Here is a 14325-nt window from a genome sequence, read left to right as displayed (position 1 = left end):
ATTCAGAAGTAATTTTTTTGTCCCCAACGTCGGAATAACCTTAAGAAAGGCTATTCGTCTCCTACCTTTTGTTGTCTTCACGCCGCCGTTCGCCTGAAATACCATTTCCCTGTCGTCCTCAACAGCGGCACAATGTGGGGTATTTCTGCCCCTGTGTGCTGGTAGGACAGGCGGATATTTAATTAGCCAATCAAATGCGTGGCAGGCCCTATAAGAGGGCACAAGAACCTCCCCTCTGCGTGTTTTTTTCTGTCCTGTGTGGACAGAGGACAGGTGGGAGGACTTGTGTCCTCTTAGAGAAGCTCAGCAGGATCACTCACCTCCTGAGCGGTTGTTTTCTTCTTGTCACCTTCTGTGCCCTGCGGGGAGAAGGTGCTTGTTAGCCATGTGTGGCTACCCCCCTCTATCCCCCCTCCCCCCCTCTCCTCCGCTTCCCCTGCTCCTTGTGACCTACCTGACATTTTGGTGAGAGTCCGGGGACTCCGCATGCCGCCTCTGGTGGCCGCGCGGACTGCCGGCGGGTGGAACCACACTGTTGTGTATCCTGTTCCCCGCCGGCCGCTGTAAGCGCGCACTTCCGGTTTCGCCGGAAGTATCATAGCGCCTTGGCAACGGCCTGGCGCTGGCGGCCGCTCACTCAGGGAAGATTCAGGCCTTATTAAAGGCCGGAAAAGACGGGGAGATGTGGGGGTAAGTGCCCGGGTTAAGGGCCTCTTGGTGGGGGGGAATGTATATCTTTGCAGACCCCTGATTACAGGGTTAGTTGTCTGGGCAGGTTGCCTCACCTGCTTTGATTGTGGCTCCGCCCACTTCCAGCCGGCCAGAATTAAGAGGCTGGCTGGCCTGGTGTCAGAGACCTTCCTGCAGTATCTGCTGAAGGCGTGCGATTGTGGTGTTCATTGATCTTGAACTCTTTCCAGTTTGCAAACTTTATTGGGAAAGGGGCCACACGGTGGCTCAGTGGTTAGCACTGCAGCCTTGCAGCACTGGAGTCCTGGTGTTCAAATCCCGCCAAGGGCAAAGGACCATCTGCAAGGAGTTTGTATGTTCTCCCAGGTTAAATCCGTCACCTCACTGTCCGGTCTACTGGACCTGGTAAGATTTACCCTTTTTTTTTAAAAGCTGGTATGATGTCATGGTGACAGTGTTGCATGGTCTACTATCTCTCTCTGTAGGATATGTCATCCTCTACTACCCCTCCTGGGGATGGTAGGAGGAAAACCTCTTCCAAGAGGAAACATCTTTCCTGCTTCGATTGCGACACACCGCTCCCTGATGGTAGGTAGCGGCTTGAAAGGTTGTGCCCTGCGGGGTACTACTGGTCCTATAACTTGCCTATTTTCAGGCTATGAGTGGGCCCGTTGTCACGGGTGCAGAGGTCCTCCACCTGTGGAGCCCTCTCCCAGAGATATGAAAGCATGGGTCAAGGAGATGGTGAGTTTGGGCATCGCTTGGGTAAATAGTTTTTCCCTTGCTTGTACTCTCCTTTTTGTTTTGCAGGATGATTCCCTCAAAGGGATCCATTGCACCTTGTCTCAGCTCACCAGGAGACCATGCTCTGAGCTCCGTTCCTCGTCTCTCCCCCCCCCCCTTGTAACACCTGCGGGGGGCAGAGGATGATTCTTCCGAGGACGACTCAGTCATTCCAGCAGAACTGCGTTCCATTATGAACAAACGGGCAGGCTGCTGAAGTCCATCCGGTCTACAGTGGGCCGAGATGTTGACGGGGAAGCCTCCACGTCTGCCTCTGGGGGACATATTGCCTTCCATGCGGACGCCACGCTGGCCAACCTTATGGCGCAGCAGTGGAAACAGCCAGAGAAAGGACATTCGCTTCCAGGATCTTCAAGTGTTTGTTTCCTGTTAACACAGCCAGGACGAGGTGGCCGAGTGGTTAAGGCGATGGACTGCTAATCCATTGTGCTCTGCATGCATGAGTTCGAATCCCATCCTCGTCGATTCTGTCTGACGTTTCCCACTTGGAAACTTGCTTTGCTGAGCCTCTTTATAAAAAAAAAAAAAAGCAGTGGGATTCCTGGGGGTCTCCCCCAAAGGTGGATTTGGCCGTAGCAAAGCTGTCCCGCAGAACCCTGGTGCCCTTGGAAGATGGTTCAAATCTTCAGGACCCTCTGGATCGTAGGGCGGACTCCGTTCTGAAGAAGGTCTACTCAGCTTCCTCCGCGCAAGCCTCTGTGGCCATAGCCTCCTCTATGGTTGGTGACTTTTTGCGCAACCGCTTAGCCGCCTTGGAGCGGGATATAGACTTGGGCGTAGACAGAGATGAGATTCTGGCCTCTATGAAAAGAGTTCATAGGGCTGCAGATTATTTGGCGGAATCCTCCTGCCATCAATTAAAAATCTCCGCCAAATCTATGGCGTTGTCTACTGCGGCCCGTAGACCCCTTTGGCTAAAGCCTTGGCGGGCAGATTTTGCGTCTAAAGCAGCTCTCTGTGCTCTCCCCTTTGAGCCGGGAAGGGTGTCTGGCCAAAGCTTAGTCGCCATTATGGAGGGATTAGCTGAAGGTAGGGGAAGGTCCCTACCTCAAGCATCTAGGGGCAGACGTGCTCCCTCTAGAGGCAGAGGTTCTTCCTCTAATTATAGACGCCCTTCCCAACAACGGCGTTTTAGATATCGCCCTAGGGGAGCTGGTCATGGCGCTTCCAAGGAGGACACCAAGAGGAAGCCTGAGTTTTGACGTGGGGCAGCTCCCTGTGGCCCCCCTTCCTGTGGGAGGACGTCTTTCCTCCTTTTCCAGAGCATGGTTCACCCATATCCAAGACCCATGGGTGTTGAAGATCATACAACACGGGTATCACATCGACTTTCATCTTCCACCTCCAGATCGGTTCGTTTCCACCCAAACTCTTCCACCTTCTCAGCAGGCCAGTCTAGAAGCCTTGGTTGCCGAATGGGTTACCAAGGGCGCCCTGGAGAAGGTACCAGCCTCAGACCTCGGTCTGGGAGTCTACTCCCCCGTCTTTCTGGTCCCCAAGTTCACCGGGGGCTGGAGGATGATAATAGACCTGAGGTACCTCAATCGGTTTATCAGGAAGAGGTCATTTCGAATGGAAACCGTGGATTCCGTGGCTGTGTTTCTTCAGCCAGGAGAGGTGATGGTTACCCTCGATTTGAAGGACGCCTATCTACATGTCCCCATTGCTCATTACCACAGGAAGTTCCTCAGGATTGCCGTCGCTATGGCCGGCCACAGGGAGCACTATCAATTCACAGCTCTGCCATTCGGCATCACATCCGCCCCACTGGTATTCACCAAGGTGATTTCTCCGGTCGCTGCGGCCCTCAGACTTCAGGGTCTTTTCATCGTCCCTTATCTAGACGACTGGCTACTGAAAGCTCAGTCTCCTGCTGCCCTCCTCCAGCAGCTCAACCTTGCCATCAACTTCCTACAGGAGTTAGGATTATCAATTGGGAGAAGTCCGAAATCGTTCCATCCACCCGAAGAAAATTCCTCGGATTTATAGTGGATTCAGAAGCGATGCAGATCTTCCTCTCCAGTCCAAGGAAGGAAAGAATCCAAGCCAGTGCACGATTCCTATTGCGCACTCGGCAGGTACCATCCGGACCGCCATGAGAGTCCTGGGCCTGATGTCATCCTCGGCCAGGGCGGTGCCTTGGGCTTTATGGCATTTGCGTCCCCTGCAGATGGAAGTGTTGAGAACCTGGAACAGGTCTCCACGGGGATTGCACAAGAAGATCTGCCTTTCTCCCGCTACCCGTCTTGCCCTCAGATGGTGGATACACCTGAAAGACGGAAGGTCCACGGTCCCGACAGTGTGGACCCTGTTGACAACAGATGCATCCCAGTGGGATGGGGAGCCCATTGTCAAGACAAAACTGTACAAGGACGATGGAGATGTCCGGAGCTGGGGTCATCCAATCTCAAGGAACTCAGAGCAGTGTACCTGGCCCTAGTACACTTTGCCCCAGAATTGAAAGGCAAGTCTGTCAAAAACCGGTCAGACAATATGACGGTGGTAGTCTATATAAACAAACAAGGGGGCACCAGGTCACCAACCTTGCTGAGAGAGACGAATCTCATATTTGCCTAGGCGGAGAAGAATCTGGTCCAGTTATCCGCTGTTCACATAAAGGGCTCCCTGAACATAGTAGCGGATCAGCTGAGTCAGGGTATTACCGTATCAGGAGAATGGTCTCTCAATCCAGACGTATTTCAACAGATCGTCCAGAGATGGGGTCTCCCGGAGGTCGATCTTATGGCTACCCGACTCAACGCCAAGGTGGGGACCTTCTGCTCTCTGTACCAGGAGGACAATCCCTTGGCGGTGGATGCCCTGTCCATCCCATGGAGGTTCAGGCTGTTTTACATATTCCCTCCAGTTCCAATCATACCGAAGGTATTGATAAAAATAAGACAGGACCAAGCCTCGGGAATAGCCATAATCCCGTTCTGGCCAAAAAGGGCTTGGTTTGCTCAGCTCATACAAATGAGTCAGGGCATATATTGGAGGCTTCCCCCACTCCCAGACCTGGTAACCCAAGGAGAGCTGAGATGCCAGGATCTGAGGAGACTCAACCTGACAGCCTGGAGGTTGACCAGTCCCTATTGAGAAATAGAGGACTGTCACAAGCCGTCTTGAAGACCCTATCCAGCGCCAGAGCAGATTCGACTAACAGGAACTACCGTCGAATAGGTAACAGCTTTAATGCCTGGTGTCTGCAGCATCAAGTGGACTCCACCGATCCCCCTACGGAGGCGATCCGGGACTTCCTTCAAGACGGACTAGACAGAGGTCTTGCTGCGGCCACACTCAAGGCACACGTAGCGGCCCTGTCCGCCTATCTGGGGAGGCGTTTGTCTCAGGATCCTTTAGTGAGCACCTTTATTAAAGGGGCAACTAGGCTGAGACCGGTGGTAAACACCCCTGTCCACCAATGGGACCTTATTCCGGTCCTGAACGCCCTATGTGGCCAGCCATTTGAACCTCTGGAAGAGGTCTCCCTCAAGTCGCTAACCGGCAAAGTGGCGCTGCTATTGGCAGTCACACCTGCCAAACGCGTTAGTGAACTACAAGCTTTGTCCGCTGAGGAGCCATATACCACCTTTTTCTCTGACCATGTACAGCTTAGGTTCCTCCCTGGGTTTCGTCCCAAGGTGCCATCTGCTGTAAACAGGAACCAACTGATTTCCCTTCCAGTATTTTTTCCGTTCCCTTCTTCTGCTGAAGAAGAAAGATGGCACAAGCTGGATGTGGTCAGATGCCTGCAGATCTACTTGCAGCGCACTCGCCCCTTTAGGTGGACTGAAAACCTGTTGGTCAGCTACACGGGGAAAAACAGGGGCGCCAAAGCTACAATATCCCGGTGGGTTACCGAGACTGTTAGAGTCGCCTATACCGCCCAAGGGCTGTCGGCTCCATCTTTCCTTCATGCCCATTCAACCAGGGCAATGTCCACTTCACAGGCAGGAAGAAGTGCTTTGTCTGTGGACCAAATATATGCAGCTGCCTCTTGGGCATCTGAATCCACCTTCATTCGGCATTACCGCCTGAAGGACTAAGTGGCAGATTCCACTGCCTTTGCCCAGACCAGTTTAAGTTCGGTCATGGGTTTGTCCCACCCATCTTGGGGACCTGCTTGCTATATCCCCACATTGTGCCGCTGTTGAGGACGACAGGGAACGAGTGATTATGAAGATAATCTTGTTTCCCTTAGTCCTAACAGCGGCACAAGATTTCCCACCCTGGGAATCATATCTTATGTATAAAACTGTATATAAATGTAATGGAGGTACTTTTGTATTTACACGCAGAGGGGAGGTTCTTGTGCCCTCTTATAGGGCCTGCCACGCATTTGATTGGCTAATTAAATATCCGCCTGTCCTACCAGCACACAGGGGCAGAAATACCCCACATTGTGCCGCTGTTAGGACTAAGGGAAACAAGATTATCTTCATAATCACTCGTTTTCGCCAGTATGTAAAATAAGTTCTCTCACAGCACTGAGGGCGTCCGCAATGCTGCCAGAGAACTCTACAGCAAAGCCTCCATCCTCAAGAACATCCTCCTCGTGTGTCTTCTGGTGCAGGCTTTTAAACTTGTAGGCCTCGGGCAGAGCCGACTGTGCATGCCCACGGCCACAAGAAATATGGCCGCTTACACAGCAAGTGGCCATTTTCTTGTGGCCTGTGAGCATGCGCAGTAGGCTCTACCCGAGGCCTACAAGTTTCAAAGCCTGCACTGGAAGAGAATGTTCTGGAAGATGGAGGAATCACTGGTGAGTTCTCTTGCAGAATTGGGGCCTGCCCCCAGTGCTGCGAGATAACTCATTTGCATACAAAAAAAAACAAAAAAAAACAAAACTTCTGAATGACAGGATCCCATTAAAGCAAAGGCCAGGGTAACATTGAGAATTTAGACTTTAGTATGAAAAAAGTGGATTGGCTTGTTACTGGGCCATGATATTCTACTATGTATACATACACTAGTCTTTCCTTACAGTGGCCCAAGTATAGAGACACATTCCAAGTAGATTTTCTAGGCAATAGAAAAGTTAAACTCTAATTTAACTGGTACACAGCCAAAAATTGTAATTAGTTACAGCCTGGAGAGCACCTTGACCGTCACTTAAAAGGCAGTCCATCTCTAAAATTCAGCCCAGGTCCATTCCTGACCAAAAAGCCCCCCCCCCCCCCCCCATTGATTTCAATGGGAGCCAGGCAGGTTTATTCCAGCTCCTGGAAAAAAGGTAGCAAGATGCTCACTTTTCAGGCCGATTCGCCTCACGATTTGGCCTGAAGTCACTCCCTCGTCCCAACTAGGCCCATTCATTGGGCCTAATCCAAAGCGAGGCATGTGACAATGCCTGTGCACGGCCTCCAGATGCAGCCATCCATATTTTGTTCTGGAACCTGAGGCGGCCTCTGCCTCTGGAATGTTTATGCCTGGATTGATAGGGAATAGTCACCAGATGCTCCTTAACCCTTTCCCGACAGCCACTGTACTAGTACGGCACATGACGGGTGTTTAACTTGTGAAGGCTCCCGGCCAACAAAACAAATTTTTTTGTAATGCATTGCATTAGTGACCCTAGGGGGTCTAATAAATGCAAAAAAAAAAAAAAAATTCAAATCACCCCTTTCCCTAGAACACAAAAGTAGTTACCTAACGTAGGTGTTTCACAGAATGTATCACAGTGTCCGAAATCACCCGCTCTGCAAAAATATTTTTCTCCTTTACGGTAAATTCTGTAGCAGGAAAAATAGTCAAAGTGCCAAACCGCCGTTTTCTTCACTGTTTTGATTGATAAAAATTAGAATAAAAAGTGATCAAAGCAATAGCATTTACCAAAAATGGTAGAACTAAAAAGTACACCCGGTCCCGCAAAAAAAGATGCCCCATGCATCCCTGTACATGGAGATATATAAAAAAAAAACAAAAAAAAAAAAAACCACACAACTGTCGGAAAGTTGACTGATAATTTTTTTTTATACCGTGTATTTTAAGGGGTTAAAATGTAAATAAAAACAAATTTGGTATCCCCCAGAATCGTACCGAAACAGAATACAGATGACAGGTCATTTTGGCTGCACAGTGAATGCTGTAAACCCGAAGCCTGTAAGAAAGTCTCAGAAATGCACTTTCAAATCCACCCCAATCTGAATTTTGCCAGCTTTCCAGTACATTATACAGAATAATTAATGGTGGCATCATGAAGAAAGTTTGTTCCACAAAGATTAAGACCTCATATGGCTCTGGGCGCAGAGAGGGAGAAGAAGAGAAAAAAAAAAAAAAAAAAAGGCGGGAAGGGGTTAAGGACGTTTATTACTGCCCCAACTACTCCCATAGCACTGTAGATGCTGTTACCATTCTATCACACCCATCCTACATACAACTCATCCCCCCCCGGGACAATGATTTGCTCCACCCAATTGTCAGTTGATCACTACACTGCCCATGGTACGGCATCTACAGCACTATGGGAGAGGTTTCAAGTAGCTGGGGGCTTGAAATTCCCTTCAAGTATATTTTTGGCTTCTGGCGTTTGTCCCCAGCTACATGTTTGAGCAGGAAGAAGGGAAAAAAAAAAAAAAAAAAAAAAAGTGTATTTGACTAATCAGTACAATCTTAATGAGGGTTATGGCATTTTAAGTGTCCAAATGATGTGCGCCATCACCAGGGCATTTTACCACTTCAGGTTATAAGCCATTACAGCAAAACTTCTTTGTGACATACTATTGAGAGAACCATTTTACCCTGATGCTTAGTACTCCTGTCACTGGTGTATACGAAAGGCCAGTGGTCATGTGAGAATCCAAGAGGCACCAGATACTACTACATGTAGAGATGGCCTCATATGGAGGGTTTGTCTTACTGTAGGAGCATCATTTATGGAGTTTTGCAGGTAAACATTCACAATAAGGCAAGTGGAAGTTGGTCAGAACCAGACAAGGCCTGGTAGCAGCACAGTATGTACACAAACCTTTAGACACTGACAAGTTGATGCAGACATTTTATTAATACAAAAATACAAACAGTAGACAGTGTACATAGTGTGGTTTACACATTGATGCATGTACCAGTCAGGGAAAGTTTGTGAGTATACGCAGACACCCAAGAGTAAGACAAAGTCCAATGTTGAGACAAAACCCATCCACAACCATTATGTGGCCTCTTGTAACCGTTCCTGTCCCTCACATTAAGGTGGAAAGTAATACAAGTGTAGCTAGATTTCGCCCATTAAGTGCAAAGTTGCTTTGACAGATTTCCCTCCTCCTCAAGCTTCTTGGTTGGCAGAGTCTCCCTCATCAACTCTAGGCTCCCCATCTTTGCTATCAGCCACCTGTGGGTAAAAAGGACCTACCAGCCAACTTAGCGTAGTGTTGTTAACAAAGTAGTCCATCATTTCATCCATAGAATCCTTCATTTTTGTGAACCGGTCCCTAGTGGTGGCTAAGAGGCTGTCTGACATTTCTCTGAAGGAAGAGGCAGAACGGAAGTTTTGATAGACGTCTGCAGCCATGGCGCTAACATTCTGAGCCTTGTTCTGGATGTTTTGTGGGAGACCTTGAACACTGGAGACCAGAGACAGACATGTGGTTTGCAGTTGTTGAGAGAGATTCCGGGCAATAGTTAGCGTGCGGGATTCAATTTGCTGTAAAGAGATATTGACATGTTAAGCTTCTACCCTGAAGATGGTCCTAGTATACATTTGATAGTAATGTCATTACCTCAGGGCTTTCTCCACTAGTTTCTTGTTCTGTGCCTTTTGTCCACTCCACCCACTTATTGTAGATCTTCTCCTGAGCATCATGGATTTTCTGATTAGCACCATTCATGTTCCTTCTTGCATATTCAATCTAGGATAACAGCAATATTTATATATAGCATTTAGAGATATGGCTACTGTAAGCAAAAGCATGCATAGAAAATGTGTGCCCCAAAGATGGCTTGGTGTGACTTTTTTTTACATCTGGTAGAAGCCTCCTTTTTCTCTTCTGGCATGGAGAGATATTAACTGGCCAATATTCTAAGTAGGGGGCTACATGCATCAGTCTGCTGATGTCTCCTACAATGGAACCACCTATAGGAAAATTCAGATGGCTTTTGTCAAGTATTTGACTACTGTGGCTGTAGCACAAAATGCACACTGCAGTGCATGGATTATGTTTAAAATTCCATAAGCTACTGTAATTCTCAGCATATTAGCTGCTGTGATTCTGTGAGCAGTTAACCCACTGCAAACTTGCAACATGTGGACCTAGTATACACAAAAATTAAGCAGAAAGGGCTTGAAAGCCAAGACAGTTGCCAGGATCATTAAGGCACTGATAAGTAGTGGGCTGCCTGTGGAGAGTCAGTGAGAAAGTCTACTTCTGATTTGAGCATTGTAAGTCTCACATGCACAAAAACAAAAAAAATCACATAAGTTAAAATGTTATACCAGTACAGTTTAAGGAGCTTCTGAGAAAGCTGGCATGACTAATTTATTAGTTATAGTTTACTAACCAGATCAACTGTATTCTGAAGCTGAGCAATTGCTTCCTGACTTCTGCACTTAGCATCCTTGATCCGGGTCAAAGCTTGTTGATAAGCACGCTTGCGCGCCTTGGTAGACAGGGATCCCAATCGAATATAATAGCTAGGCTTATCCTTGGACAACTCAAAGCCTTCTGTTTTAGCCGCTTCCTTAGCTAGAAAATAAGGATTCAGGCATGTAGGTTTGTACAAATATTTATGGAAAGGGCCTTCTCCTACATAATCCAGCTTTAAGCATGCAGGCACCTTCTTACCTAATCTTAAACTAAATATCAAAGTTAACAAAAATAAAAATTCATTTTAAATGATATTGATAAAAAAAAGTTAAAGCACCTTTTTAGCCAAATACTATTAAAAGTGAAGTTATTACTTTTGGTATTTTTTTTTTTTTTTTTTATTTAGCCTGAAGATTTTGTAATAGAAATACCATGGGTATCTCCCAACAGTGACTTGCACCTTCTTACCTAACTCTTCATCAGTTGGTGGCAAGTATTGTTCCAGAAGAGTCTCAGACTGGGTTAGTGCATTATCTACACGACCGCTCACGATTTTCACTACACTGCTCCCAAGAACAGTGTTAATGCTGCCATTTACAACAGCCTTAGTCATCTCCACACTGTCCTGCACAGCTCCCTTGGTTTTATCAACTACGCCGGTGATACTCTGAACAACAGCATCTTTGGCCCCAGTAACCACTCCTGAGGCATTAGCCACAACCTAAAAAAGAAATACAGTTTTAGACAAGATCAGCTCATGAGTAATGCATTCAGCAGAATAGGATTATTACATGACTTTAGAGCCTACCTCCTCAGAAGGCTGGTAAAGAATAGGCAGCTTCTCTTCAATCTTATCCAGCCCAACACAGGCAATGTTGTTAGCCAGAGCAACTAGGAGGAGAAAGAAAGTTAGTTTTTCCTCTTTGATGCAACCCATAGTCATCAGTATGCTGCAAGCCAGCAGAGGTCGTAGTGAGTAATGCTTGGACTGTGTGTAGCATGACATTTGGCCTATTACTATGGTAGGAGGGAATGAACTAAAATCTAAGAGCAAATCCCACATTTCAAGGGAAAGTTACAGGACCTCTCATCACCTCCAGATCTAGCATATGGTACAGTTGGATTTTCTCTAGCTACCACCATTTCTGCAGTCAATGCAGTAGCAGATAAAGGGTATGACTGCACAACTGACACTGCTCTCTTGACAGTACAGAGTCTGAACAGCAACACCAAGAAGCACAGCATTTATTGATTGTAATGGTATGGGCTATAAAAAAGCCAGATTCTTTTTAGAGCAATTTCTACATTAACAGATCCTCCCCCACCCATATCTCTAGATTGCCATGTGTATTGTCATCAGATAAGGTTGTCTAGAGGAAGCTGCATTTCTAAGTATGGAAGATACAGGACTAAGGATACTAAACCCCCAAACCTCTTAGTTAGCAGCGACTTAGTACATACTTTGAGGCTCAACTTTCTGTAGGATTGGCATGGCACTGGTTATTGCCACAGATGTGATAGTCTTCACGCTCTTCTCCGCAACATCACATACAGACTTCAGGTACGGATGGTTCTCTTTGGTGGTCACATAGGCAGATGACACCATATCATAAGTTGAGCTCACCAATGGGAGGTTGATTAACCTTACCACCACATTCTAAGAAAACAAAAAGTTACACAAGTACTTGACAAGTGCTATGCCTAAACCATAGTATATGAAGATAGATCTGGAAGTGTAGATTAGTGAAACCTCAGGGTTTCCATGAAAAGGCTTAGCCTTACATTAGGTCATCAGTAAAGATCTGTGGAGACACATTGGACCTTCACTAGACAATACACATGCTATAGCCTTATTTTACTACTGATCAGCTGAATCCAAACAGTCTGTGTGTACTCCTAGGAAATCCCTGTAATCACATGAGCCAAAATACACCCTGTAGGAAGCAGTGAAAGCAAGATTAAGCAGAACACCTTTCTCCTCTCCCCCACTGAGAAATGGCAACAAATTGTGTCCGGTATTCCATTCAGGGAGTTGCAACCAGAACAGTAGTAGGAAGTATTTACTACACCATAAGGCTAGGTTCACATCTGCACTGGAGTCTCCATACAAGACTCTGCTTTATGTCAGCAGAGAGAAATGTCCTGCAAGGAGGAGTTCTCTCCATCAGCTTCAGTATCAAACCAGCAGAAGCCACGCAGACCCTATTATAGTCTATGGGGACCACAGAACCACTTTAAGTAGTAAGGACCCAGGGGCGTAACTACCGTGGTAGCAGCAGTAGCAGCTGCCACAGGGCCCGGGCCATTAGGGGGCCCGGTGACAGCCGCTACGGGGTTTTTTTTTTTGTTTTTTTTTTAATAGTCCGTTACGGGCCCCATTCACTTGCTGATCCTGGCTGGGCCGGGATCGGCAAGTGACACCACGGGCCCCACAAACACCATCATACTCGGGGGTCTTTGCAGACCCCCAAGTATTAATGATCAGCGGACCGGGAGACGTAAGGAACATAACAGTGTTACTTACCTCTCCACGATCCTGCCTCCATCATTCGTGTCTGACGTCACATGACCCAGGTCTGCTTCCCGGGTCATGTGACGTCCGACATCATTAATGCAGGACAAGAGCGGCAGCCTAGGAGCCGGGCACAGGTAAGCAACAGGTTTTTTTTTTTTTTTTTAATGTTTTTATTCCCCCGGGTCTCCGATTATTATACTCTGGGGTCTGAAAAGACCCCAGAGTATAATTGTTTATGGATGTCCACAGTGGGACATAATACTGTGTGCAGGGGCCACTATTGGGGTTAATTCTGTGTGCAGGGGCCACTATTGGGGTTAATTCTGTGTGCAGGGGCCACTAATGGACATAATACTGTGTGCAGGGCTTACTAAGGGACATAATAGAGTTCTGAGGAGGGGGTCGGTTGAGGTCTTCGGGGTCGGTTGAGGTCTTCAGCGTCGGTCCCCCCCCCCCCCCCCCATGTCAAAAGTTCACCAGGGGCCCCGCCATTCCTAGTTACGCCACTGTAAGGACCCCATACAGTGCCAAATAACACCAGAGAACTAGGGCCAACCTATCATCAGAATGCCAAGACCCCCTCAGCTATAGAGAATGATACATTAGTAGCCATTTCTTGATGCCATAACAGGTAGCCCAGATCCTTTCATAGTATAGAAGTACCACAGGTAGAGAATACAGAGAAGCTGATGCCTAGTGTATCATAGCATGCCCTGTAATAACACTATACAGCTGGCTCACCTGCACCTCAGGTATCACCCACTACATAATGCTCAGGACGTACCTGTTGCTGCTGCTCCACAGTTTCAGCCATACTGCTACGTAGAAAACCTGCAAAACCCAAAGCACAGGGTCAAACACAAGAGATGAAACCACATAAGGCGGCGGCGGCAGCGAGTCTAAGCAGCACCCACCGAGTGTCTCCTCAGAAGTCTCTATACAACACCAGTACACCAAGCACCAGGAGCGAATGTCTCCTAGCACGGAGTCTGCGCACTTATAGGCGGCTGGCCACGCCCACCTAACTAGGCGCTGCCCCGCAGTCAGCTGACTGGTGAGACGGCTCCATGACGTCATGTAGTTGGCTCTAATGAGCGCCAATGGGAGCGTGCGCGGCAGTCAGAGGTGAAGGCTATGACAGACTATGTGTGTCCGACTAGTCAGCGATGTGTTCTGTTCTAAACAGCGGGATCATGGCTGCTCTTTGTGGGCAGAAGTAGCCTGAAAACTTCATGTTTTATTGCAGTGTCAACAGCAGAGATAGATGTGATCTGCTTGTAGATGTGACTATTTGTTCTACATGTCTTTTTAATGGATAGCACCATGCGTCCTCCATTACGCTTAAAGGGCTTGTCCAGACATAAATGAACAATCCTTTTAATGTTTACATCAGCCGGGGGCATTGAAAAAAATAAAATGTATACTCACCTGTCCCCGATGCTCCAGTGTCCTACGGCGTGTCCTGGTTCTGCTCCGGTAGCGTCTCCCAGGTCTCTTCCGGAGGACCGCTGAGGCCAATCAGTGGCTTCATGTGACTGCTGAGGACTATTAGCAAAGGGCCTTCAATGTCACTACATGTGACATCACCGGACCTTTTCTTGAGGCCTGCTGACGGCGGTCACGTGACTTCTCTCAGCTGATTTCAGCATGAAATGGGCAGAAACCTGGCAGACCCCATTATATTCTGGGTAGGCGCTTTCCAACCCGTTTATGCCGGAGGTAGTATTGTATTTGAGTTCCACTAATGGAACTCTAGGCATAATTGGGTTAAGGCTTGGTTCACACTAGAGTTCAGGG

At 47.7% G+C, this 14325-nt stretch overlaps 1 protein-coding gene and 1 non-coding gene across 5 annotated transcripts in view; one reads left to right on the top strand and one right to left on the bottom strand.

The window, feature by feature from the left end:
* The window catches only part of LOC142210750 (perilipin-2-like), a 42991-nt gene that overhangs the window by 3414 nt on the left and 25252 nt on the right, over window positions 1–14325 (bottom strand). The window contains exons 1-8 of one of the 4 annotated variants that reach the window (XM_075280157.1): window positions 13957–13974; window positions 13313–13359; window positions 11475–11670; window positions 10822–10904; window positions 10482–10734; window positions 9988–10172; window positions 9210–9338; window positions 8843–9133 (exon numbers count right to left, since the gene is read on the bottom strand). In XM_075280157.1, coding sequence (XP_075136258.1) covers window positions 8843–9133; window positions 9210–9338; window positions 9988–10172; window positions 10482–10734; window positions 10822–10904; window positions 11475–11670; window positions 13313–13342 — 1167 coding nt within the window. In that variant the 5' untranslated portion in view covers window positions 13343–13359; window positions 13957–13974. Of the gene's footprint in view, window positions 1–8503; window positions 9134–9209; window positions 9339–9987; window positions 10173–10481; window positions 10735–10821; window positions 10905–11474; window positions 11671–13312; window positions 13360–13442; window positions 13511–13956; window positions 13975–14325 lie in introns of those variants that run through there. The other 3 variants (XM_075280147.1, XM_075280183.1, XM_075280173.1) reach the window with 3 other exon arrangements.
* Window positions 1877–1958, top strand: TRNAS-GCU (transfer RNA serine (anticodon GCU)). The gene has a single exon. It is a non-coding gene; the product is annotated as a tRNA-Ser (tRNA).

This window comes from Leptodactylus fuscus, chromosome 1, assembly GCF_031893055.1.
Source record: "Leptodactylus fuscus isolate aLepFus1 chromosome 1, aLepFus1.hap2, whole genome shotgun sequence".
In the NCBI taxonomy this organism is placed as follows: Eukaryota; Metazoa; Chordata; class Amphibia; order Anura; family Leptodactylidae; genus Leptodactylus; species Leptodactylus fuscus.
Note: the sequence above shows the minus strand (reverse complement) of the source record. Positions and strands in the feature narration are given on the sequence as shown.